This window comes from Psammomys obesus, unplaced genomic scaffold (genome assembly GCF_907164565.1).
Source record: "Psammomys obesus unplaced genomic scaffold, mPsaObe1.curated_primary_1811, whole genome shotgun sequence".
Taxonomy (NCBI): Eukaryota; Metazoa; Chordata; class Mammalia; order Rodentia; family Muridae; genus Psammomys; species Psammomys obesus.
This window is the reverse complement of record NW_026590542.1, coordinates 444,097-455,276: the sequence shown is the minus strand read 5'-3', so window position 1 is coordinate 455,276 and position 11,180 is coordinate 444,097. Positions and strand designations below refer to the sequence as shown.

The 11,180-nt window shown below is 38.2% G+C and overlaps 1 protein-coding gene across 1 annotated transcript in view; it reads right to left on the bottom strand.

Moving 5' to 3' along the window:
* Positions 1-243: 243 nt before the first annotated feature.
* The window catches only part of Rp2 (RP2 activator of ARL3 GTPase), a 30,115-nt gene continuing 19,178 nt past the window's right edge, over positions 244-11,180 (bottom strand). The window contains exons 4-5 of the mRNA XM_055607908.1: positions 1,549-1,634; positions 244-1,208 (exon numbers count right to left, since the gene is read on the bottom strand). Of these exons, the coding sequence (XP_055463883.1) occupies positions 1,125-1,208; positions 1,549-1,634 (170 nt within the window). The 3' untranslated portion in view covers positions 244-1,124. The remainder of the gene's footprint in view (positions 1,209-1,548; positions 1,635-11,180) is intronic.

Genomic DNA, 11,180 nt, shown 5'->3' with positions numbered 1-11,180 from the left:
CTTGATAGTCACAAAGGCTGTCAGACAGTAATTACCTCTGTCAAATCTGCTGCAGATTGGTGTTCTATAGTTTTATGTTGCATATACTTTTTCTTACTAGAAAATAGAAGAATCATCTGGTAGCAGTTGTACCTAAAAAAAAAATAGCCATACTACTTCAGAAGTAGTCCTTAAATCAGCAATGCCAGCATCATTTAGGAATATTTGCAAAGCTGGTTATCGAGTATCTTAGTTTTTTCTTCCTTTGAAATAGAGTCTAATTATTTTGCCAAGGCTGGCCTTGAACTCCTGAGCTCAAGTGATTCTTCCACTTCAGCATCCCAAGTAGCCTGGTACTACAGATAGCACCACCACAGTCAGCTTTCACATACCCATTTCTTTAAAAAATTCAATTTACAAAATAGTATGTAACTCAATGTACAAAATCTCATTAGTCATATAATGCAAGAAGGAAATGATTATTTAACTGGATATGTATTTCTGAAAAAAGTGCATAGGTTTATTAATTATCACCTAGTAAAAAGTTCCTCTAAATTAAAAGAAAAAATAAGTTACAAAATGTACTCTTAAATGAATATCATAGAGCACTAAGGAAATATAGAAAGTTTAAATTACCAGAGATTTGAAAGAACTTTTGTTTTGTTTTGTTTTGCTTTGTTTTGTTTTGAAGATAAAGTTTCTGTGTAGCCCTGGCTGCCCTAGACTTGCTTTGTAGACCAGGCTGGCCTTGAACTCACAGGGATCAGCTTGCCTGTACCTTCCCGAGTGCTGGGATTAAAGGCATGCACCACCATGCCTGGCTTTGAAAGAACTTTTAACTAGTATTAAAATCATATAGAACTGGTATCCACTTCTATTTTCTAAATAATAGTATTAGATGAAGATAAATAATAAAACTGCAAGTTTATTGTAGGAAGTTAAATAGTTTATAAAATGATTAAAACTACTTAATATAAATGAATTATTTCAGATCCTTAAGTAAATGATATGGTATTCAAAGAGTTATTTTAAAAATAGCCTTTAATAATTTTGGCTTACATGAAATTACTAACTGCCAAATGACTAATATATGTATTATCAAACTCTATATAAAGGTTGGAAAGAGCTTAATAGTACGATCCGCTTCATATCCCCATCTGTATCTCAGCAAAGTTATAGAAGCTGTCAACATCTCTAGATGCTGTCTCCTTCTTTTCTGATACAAACACCTATTTAAAATACAAGAAAAACAAAAATATTAGTGCTGTAGCCCTTAAATGCCAAAAACCACATCTTCACAGAACAAATTTAAAAGCTTAGGATTTTATTTTTAAAAAGTTTTTAGATTTATTTCGTATGTGTATGAATGTTTTGCCTGCACGTATGTATGCGTAACACACACATGCCTGGTGGTTTCCTCAGAGGTCGGAAGAGGGTGGATCTGGAGTTACAGATAGTTGTTAGTCTATGGGTTAAGGGATATACCATTGATACAAGTACTATTTGGTTGTGAAGAAAAAGAGATAAAACGGAAAGTTGGATTGAGATATAGTCAGTAAGATCTTATACCTTTGTCCCGTTGAACATCTCATTTATAATAAGGTGACATCCTTCTACAGCACCATCTCCATTAAATTCCAAGGCAATCACGGGACCTGAAAGGAACCCCAAGAAGTATTTTCATAGCATGAATACAAACATATTATAAAACTAATCCTTGTGTTTATTTCATTTTAGATTTTTGATACAATGTATGTAGTCCTGGGTAGCCTGGAATGTACCGTGGAGACCAGACTGCCCTTAAATTTTCCCCATCTTCCTGGCTCTGCCTCCTGAGGATTACAGGTATGCATTACAGCATTTACTTTTGGGTTCTCTTCTAAGAAATGTCCAGTATCTTCATCACGAGGGAAAAAATGAGGTAAATAGAAGGGCATACAACTTCACCCCCCCATCTCTATCATAAAACACTGAGTCTCATCCTATGATGAGTAGCTCCAGTTCTATTATAGGACTAGTGTCACACTTTAAAAAATTATGTATGTGTGTGGGTATGAGCATGTGGAGTGCAGGTGCCTTGTGGAGGCCAGAAGAGGTCATTGGATTCTCTGCAACTGGAGTTACAGACAGCTGATTCTGAGCTGACAGATTTGGGTGCTGGTATCCAAATTCCAGTCCTTTGCAAGAGCAGCAAGCATTTTTAACCACTGAATCATCTCTCTAACCCTCTTAGTGTCATATTTTAAATTGGTGGAAGTTGTCTGTTTTGCCTGGTTTTTATTCTTCTTTTAAAACAAAAGAAAACAAACAAACAAAACCAAAGAATCTCCACTCATTAGCATTACAAAGAATAATGGGCAAAATACCAAATAAGATAAAAAACAATCCCAAGTCAATATAAACAAGCCTTACCAGGCAGCTGGCCTTCCTTCCAGCTCCCCTACTTACCAGCCAGTTCTAGACCACCAACTATGGCACTAAACCAAAAGGGAATCCAGGCCAGGCACTAAAGCAATGCCTCCTTGAAAAATTTTTCCTTGAGTGTGCCTTAAAGCTATGTTCTAAAATCAAAGATCAAGCTTTAATTTTTAATCCTCTGAAGAGAAATATTTGTGCCTCCTTTCCCATCCATTAATTTGAATACTTTTAAAATCCCCCATTTTGGGGTAAAGATTCAGGATTTAATATTTGGCAAACCTGGACTATAACAGTTTTGTTGGCAAGCATGGCCAAGGCCAATTAGGCCATGAGAATGTATATTTTAATTCAATTAATGTTCATTCAGCTATCACTATATTCCTAACAGATCAGCTTTTTATCTCCTAGATGATGGAGAAGTTCTGACCTCCAGGGGCTTACAAATGTGACTTGAAAACAGACATATACTAATTAAACAAACATAAAGCAATATAGAATAATGGAGTACTAAGCATGAAATACTAAAGTGAACAAATAAAATATACTAAGTTTAATGTAGTTATGTGTCCTGGACAAAGGAATGAAAAAGATCTCATTATATTTGGCACCAAAGTAACTGGAAGGTTGCAATTTAATACAGAAAATGTACAGGAGAGGCAAGCAATACAGCAGTCAACAATACGCTTAACCTAGAGAACAAATTAACCTATGAGTTCATAGCACCACAGTATCTGTAGATTATAATAGGTACTGAGTAACAGGAAAGGTATCTGCTTATATTTTTCTTTCTTTTTAAAAATTAATTTATTTAATTTTATTTTATGTGCGTTAATGTGAAGGTGTCAGATCCCTTGGAGTTGGTGTTACAGACAGTTGAGAGCTGCTATGTAGGTGCTGGGAATTAAACCTGGGTTCTTTGGAAGAGCAGACAGTGCTCTTAACCACTAAGCCATCTCTCCAGCCCCATATTTCCTTGCTCTTGGCAAAAAGGCTCCATGGAAAATGTGGATGATAAGAAGAGGGTACTGAGGAGGCTGTAGAGATGACTCCGCAGTTATGAGCAGTCGCTGTTCTTCCAAAGGACCTGAGTTTGAATCCCCACACCCACGTGGCAGCTCATACCTGTCTATACTCCAGTTCCAGGGGATCTGATAACCTTAACATATACAAGTATGCAAAATACCAATTTACATAATTTTTTAAAGAATCATTTAAAAAAAAAAGAGGGTATCGAATGACACCTTGCACAGAGGACTAATTCTAAAGGTAAATTTTTAGGGAAAAGTTCTTATGTTAGAGAACTTATTCTAATCCATAGACCTGTTCAGAAAGCCCCCCCCCCTCAAATGTTCACTGATTGGAAGGAAGAAGGGTCAAATGTAGTAGCATGGATAAGGTGAACATTCTCTCAATGTACCCTTTTCATGAGAAGAAAATTGAAATGCAAAGCACTTCTTTGAAACTATCAATAAAATTAGAAACATCACATGAAAAGGTACCAAATGTCACTAATATCAATAAAATGCAAATAAAACCCACAATAAGATATCAACTTCTCATACATGTTAGGTTAGCTATTATCACAAACAGAAATGTGTTGCTAAGGGTGTGCAGCAAGGAGAACCCTTGTGCACTGCTAGTGGGAACGTAAATTGTTATAGCCTTTATGAAAATACTTCAAAAAAATAAAACTACCATATAATCCAGCAATCTGACTTCTAGGTATATATTAAAAAATCAAATCACTACCCAGAAGGAATTTCTGCATCCCCATGTTCAATGAGACATTGTTCACTATAACCAAGAAATGGAATCAACTTTAGGGGTCTGTTGACAGATGAATAGACCAAAAAAGTACAGTATGAGCCACTCTTGGTGGCATATGCCTTTAATCCCGGCACATGGAGAACAGAGGCAGGCAGATCTCTGTGAATTCAGGTCATCTAGGGTTATACAGTAAGACCTTATCTCAAAAAGTGTCTCTCTTTCACACACATACAACGATAGTAAGTTCTTAAAATTTAATGTATTCTATGGTGACTATAGCTAATAATACTATATTGTATACTAGAAAATGGCTAAGATGAGACTTTAAAGGTTCTTATTACAAAAGGCAATTATAGGGGTCATCAAGATAGTTCAGTGAGTAAAGTTTGCTGCACAAGCCTGGAAACCTGAGTTCAGTCACCAGAACCCAGTAAAGGTAGAAATGGAAAACTGACTTCACAGAGTTGCTTCTGACTACTGTAGTTGTGCTATGGCAATGCACCCACATACATATATACATACATACATACATACATACATACATACATACATACATACATACATACACTAATAATAGATTTTAAACAAAAAAATTGAAGGAAATTATATGAGGTAATATTTGTGGTAATCATTTATGATATATGACGTATATTCATATGTGAGATCACTACATTAGATACTTTAAATGTAATGTCTGCTAACTATACATCAATAAAGCTAAAAAATGTAAATTTACAAAACAGTATATAATCTTTACACTGACAGGAAAGTGAAAGTAAAAGCCTGACAACCTGAGTTTGATCCCTGGGATACACATGGTAGAAGAGGAGTATCAACTCCCACAGTTATCCTCTGACTTCTACATTCATCCCGTAGCACAAATGTGCACACCCTGCAAGATAAATAACCATAGCATATACCATCTCATGCTGACCCTAAGGTGGGATATAATGAGAAGGGCACTTTCCTTCTTCTATAAGACCTTCAACCCTTTCTAACTGAGAACACAGCAAGCAATCTTCCAACAGAGCAATATCCTTCAAACTAACTAGAAGTGTTTCAAAGTTTCAGATTATGAAAAACAAAAGAAGGTTGAAAACTGTCACAAAGTTTGGGAGATGGAGGAAATACAGCGACTAAAGCCAGTGTGAGATCTGTAATTGAATTCTGGAACCCAAACGAGCATGATAAAAATCTGGTGAAATGAGAACAGACTGTATGGGTTAACATTTTACCAATTAAATTTCTTGGTTTTGACAAATGTGACTTGGTTGTGTTAACATTTGGAAATTCGGGTAAAAGATATACAGAAACTATTCATAGTGTCTTTTCAAATTTTCTGTAAATTTAAAATTGACCAAGGACCGTTCATAACCTAGAACCCCTGCACAGATGTAGCTTGTGGCAGCTCAGTCCCCAAATGGGCTCCCTAGTAAGGGGAACAGGGGCTGTCTCTGATATGAACTCAGTGGCTGGCTCTTTGATCACCTCCCCCTGAGGAGGGGGGCAGCCTTACCAGACCACAGAGGAAGACTATGAAAGACAGTCCTGATGAGACCTGATAGGTTAGGGTCAGATAGAAGAGGAGGAGGACCTCCCTCATCAGTAGACTGGGGAAGGAGCATGGGAGAAGATGAGGATGAGAGGGAAGGGTGGGATAGGGAGGAGACAAGGGTGGGGGCTATAGCTGGGATACAAAGTGAAGAAACTGTAATAAATAAAAATTATTAAAAAATGCTGCAAGTGCCACCTCTGCAATTATCAGGATTATTAAAAATTTAACAAGGATATTTGCTCAACTATGTTTGTAGCAGCCTTATTTGTAATAGCCAGAAGCTGGAAACAGCCCAGAGGTCCCTCAGTTGAGGAATGATACAGAAATTGTGGTACATTTACACAATGGAATACTACTCAGCAATTAAAAACAAGAAAATCATGAAATTTGCAGGCAAACGGTGGGAACTAGAAAAGATCATCCTGAGTGAGGTATCCCAGAAGCAGAAAGACACACATGGTATAGACTCACTTATAAGTGGATATTAGACATATAATATAGGATTATCATACTAAAATCTGTATACCTAAAGAAGCTAAGCAGGAAGGAGGACCCTGATCAATGATGATCAATCTTCATTCAGAAAAGCAAAATGGGATGGACATCGGAAGAGGGAGAAAGCAGGGAACAGGACAGGAACCTATCACAGAGGGCCTCTGAAAGATTCTACCCAGCAGGGTATCAAAACATGCTGAGATTCGCTATACCACTCCCAGGCATATATCCAAAAGATGCTCAAATACACAACAAGGACATTTGCTCAACCATGTTTGTAGCAGCTTTATTTGTAATAGCCAGAACCTGGAAACAACTCAGATGTCCATCAACGGAGGAATGGATACAGAAATTGTGGTACTTTTACACAATGGAATACTACTCAGCAATTACAAATGAGGAAATCATGAAATTTGCAGGCAAGTGGTGGGATCCAGAGAAGATCATTCTGAGTGAGGTATCCCAGAAGGAGAAAGACACACATGGTATATACTCAGTTATATAGAGCTATGAGATATGATAAACACACTGAACTCTTTACACCTAAAGAAGATAAACAAGAAAGAGGACCTGGGATAAGATGATCAATCCTCACTTAGAAAGACAAAGAGGATGGACATTGTAGGAGAAAACAAGTAATAGGACAGGAGCCTACCACAGAGGGCCTCTGAAAGACTCTACCTAGCAGTGTATCAAAGCGATGCTGAGACTCAAAACCAAACCTTCAGCAGAGTGCAGGGAATCATATGAAAGAAGGGGGAGTTAATATGACTTGGAGAGGACAGGAGCTCCACAAGGACCAAATATATCTGGGCACAGGGGTCTTTTCTGAGACTGTATTTCCAACCAAGGACCATGTATGGATATAACCTAGAACCTCTGCTTGGATGTAGCCCATGACAGCTCAGTATCCAAGTGGGTACCCTAAAGCGGAACAGGTACTATTTCTGACATGAACTCAATGGTGGGCTCTTTGACCTCCCCGCCCCCCGAGGGAGGAGCGGCCCTGCTAGGCCACAGAGGAGGACATTGCAACCAGTCCTGAAGATACCTGATAAACCAGGGTCAGATGAAAGGGGAGGAGGTCCTCCTCATTTATCAATGGACTTGAAAAGGGGCAGGGAGGAGATGAGGGAGGGAGGGTGGGATTGGGAGGGAATGAGGGAGCAGGATACAGCTGGGATACAAAGTTAATAAACTGTAACTACTATTAAAAAAATAAAAAATTATAAAAAATAAACATGCTGAGATTCATAGCCAAACATTTTGCAGAGTGCAGGGAATCATATGAAGAAGGGGGAGATAAAAAGACCTGGAGGGGATAGGAGCTCTACAAGAAGAGCAACAGAATTAAAAAATCTGGTCACAGGGGTCTTTGCTGAGACTGATACTCCAAACAAGGGCCATACAGGGAGATAACTTAGAACCCTGCACAGAAGTAGCCCATGGCAGCTCAGTGTCTAAGAGGGTTCCCCAATAATAGGAACAGGAACTGTCTTTGACATGAACTCATGGCCTGGCTCTTTAATCACCTCCACCTGAGGGAGGAGCAGCCTTACCAGTCCACAGAGGAAGACAAAAGAAGCCAGTCCTGATGAGACCTGATAGACTAGGATCAGATGGAAGTGAAGGAGGACCTACCCCATCATTGGGCTGGGGGAGGGGCATAGGAGAAGAGGGAGGGAGGGTGCGATTAGGAGGAGATGGGGGAGAGGGCTACAGATAGGATACAAAGTGAATAATCAAACAAATAGATAAATTTTAAAAAAGAAAAAAATTTAAATTTTTTTTAAAATAAAAAGCATGGAAATATCTACAGCGGCTGCACATGGTGGCACATGCCTATAATCCCAGCACTCGGGAGGAAGAGGCAGCCAGACCTTTATGAGTTTGAGGCCAACCTGGTCTACAAAGTGAGTCCAGGACAGCCAAGACTACACAAAGAATCAATCTGGAAAATAACAACAAAAAGAAAATGTCTAATAGCTTATCTCATTTCAGACTAAATCACCAAATCTACAGTGGCCTACAAAGAGCTCCATGTTGTCTGACCTCTCTACTAATGCTTACCTACTGTGTGTGCAGAATAGGAGAAAGCTCAAAAACAAAGCAACACAAGATGCTCAGGACCATCTGAAAAACTACCAAAAATTTTCATTCCAAAATCACACCATAAAGATTTCTGAATCACTCCCTTTGAGATAGTAGTTGGAAATGTGTATTTTAAAAAATATCCTAGATAGTTTTGAAGTTTTCAAGTGGCCAACAATAGATTCTCTTATTATTATTATCAAACAGTGACCCTTATTAACTAAAACTAGGTAATTGAGATTAAAGACTAGTTTAGATTCAGCTGTGAATTATAACAAAAGTAAATTTACAAGGGTAAGACTACCTTTTTAAAAAATGGTTTTAATTGAGAGTAATTGTTCCCTTAAAGACACCAGGCAATGTCTAAAGAAATTTTTGTTGTTGCCAACTGAAGATATTGGTATCTAATGGACAGGAGCCAGAAATGCTGCTCAACATTCTATAGGGCACAGGCCAGCCTTCTTCAGAACAAAGAATTAACTGACTTAAGATGTCAGTGGTGCCAAGGCTGAGAAATCCTGCCTGAAAAAGATTACTTGTTACCTTAAAAGAGGTCCCAGTCCACCCTGTTAGAACATTAGCACCGAGTCTGCCAGCTAGTCCACATGAGCTAATATACTCACTATTGGACAGCTTGACTTGTTCTTAAATTGGTGGAAGGGAGCTTGAGAATAAATTGGATAACTTTTTAAAAGTTTATTATTATTATTATTATTATTATTATTATTATTATTGTTATTATTTTGTATGCATGGAATGTTTTGCCTGCATGAATGCCTGTGGACCATGTACATGCAGTGCCTTTGAAGGCCAGAAGAGAGCATCGGAACCCTGGGAACAGGAGTTACAACCAATTGTCAGCCACCATGTAAGGCTAGAATCTGGGTCCTCTGGAGGAGCAACCACTCCTCTTGCCCACTGATGCATTACCCCAACCCCTCCATGTTTTATTTTGAAACACACACACACACACACACACACATTATAAAAACACTGAAAGAACACCATATTTATCCATCTTATTGTTTCGAGGCCAGCCTTGTCTACAGAGTTAGATCCAGGACAGCCAGGGCTACACAGAGAAACCTTGTCTCAAAACAACCAAACAAGAAAATAAAAGACAAAAAAAAAAATATCTGTCTCACCTTTAACTATAGTAGTACCAAAAGTCAAAATTTGGCCACATAGGTTTTCTTTATTTTAATTGATTTGTTTGTTTACTTATTTATTTTTATAGATGTGCGTTGTGTGAGTGCTCATGCCATGGCAAACTTATGGAAGTCAGAGCACAACTTCTGGGAGTTAGTTCTCTCCATGTAGGGACCCAGGGGATGAACTCAGGTCATCAAGATTGGAGGCAAGTGCTTTCACTGATTGAGTCATTTGCTAGCCCCTACATACATCATGCGCACACACATGCTTTATTTTTGTTTTGGCGATACCATGATACTCAGCATGCATATCCTACCTAACCACGATACTATTTCCATACCTAAGAAAATTAAACAACTCTTATCATTGTTGTTATAAAAGAATGAAAATCCCAACTGTTTTACTTTACCAATAAAGACTCAGGAGCCAGATGTTGGAGTGAAATCCTGCTAGGTCAGAGAGTCAGAGACAGCACCCAGCTTACCTTCTTTCTCAGCTCCCATCCAATGGAAAAAGCCCAAAAGGCTCACTAGCTCAGTTGGCAGCCTAGGAGGAAAAGGTCAAAAAACCCAAGGCCTAGGCTTGCTAGCTAGTGCAAAGCTCAAAAAGTCCAAAAGCCAGAGACTTAAAGCTCAAGAGCTAGAGAGTTAAGGGCTAAAGCTTCTTCTACTTCTCTAGGTTGTCTTAAATACCCCTGAACTCAAAGTCCCTCCTACTCTTAATTCCTGTCAGCTGGTTTCTTGATCTGCCTCTTGATGTAGGGTTAACTATATTAAATCCTGTGTACAGAAAACTCTTAGATTAAAGGTGTGTGCTAGGGCTGGCTGAACCACACCATAATCACCTGTTTATAATAAGCAGAAAATTCTTGGATTAAAGGTGTGTGCTAGAGCTCAACCACACCAAAGAAACAGTTTTGGGGTTCACAATGGGATCAAATATCCTACAACATATCTTCAAACTTGTAGTTTAAACTCTCCCTTTATAGTCTACTCCACATCAATCCCATATTCAATCAAGGTTCTCTCATTGCATTCATTGTTACATCTGTTTGGATTATTTTAATCCAAAAGAATCCCCTTATTTGAAAAATTCTTACTAGTTATCTTTCAGGATGTCTTGTATTTTACACTTGCTTCATTATTTCCCTGTGATGTCATTTAACTTTCTTTCCTATCTTGGTTCATTTATCATATGAATTGAAAAAAAATTACCTTTGTCCAGATTTTTAAAAAAGGAAAAGGATAGAGATGGGTACAGTGGTGCATGCCTGTAATCTGAGATACTCAGATAGGTAGAGGCAGGTCAGTCTCTGTGATTTCAAGGCCAGCCTGGTCTACAAATCAAGTTCAGGACAGCCAGGGCCACACAGAGAAAACTTGTCTTGAAAAAAAACAGAAAAGCAAAACTTAAAAAAGAACAAACAAGGACAGAAGAAGCAGAAGGTAAGAGGCAGCCTGTAATCTTAATGCTCACCTCCCCTCTTTTGTAAAGCAGTCTCAAGTAGTCCAAGTTGGCCCTGAATTCATGATATAGATGAGGATGGCCTGAACTCCTAACTTTTTGACTCTACCTCCTGAGCACAGGGATTACAGGTGTGTACCCTCTCCTTTTCCACAGGTGCATGTATACCTGTTGTTACATTGCCTTGATTATTCTCTTGTTGGTGTTATTTATTTATTTATTTATTTATTTATTTATTTATTTATTTATTTATTTATTT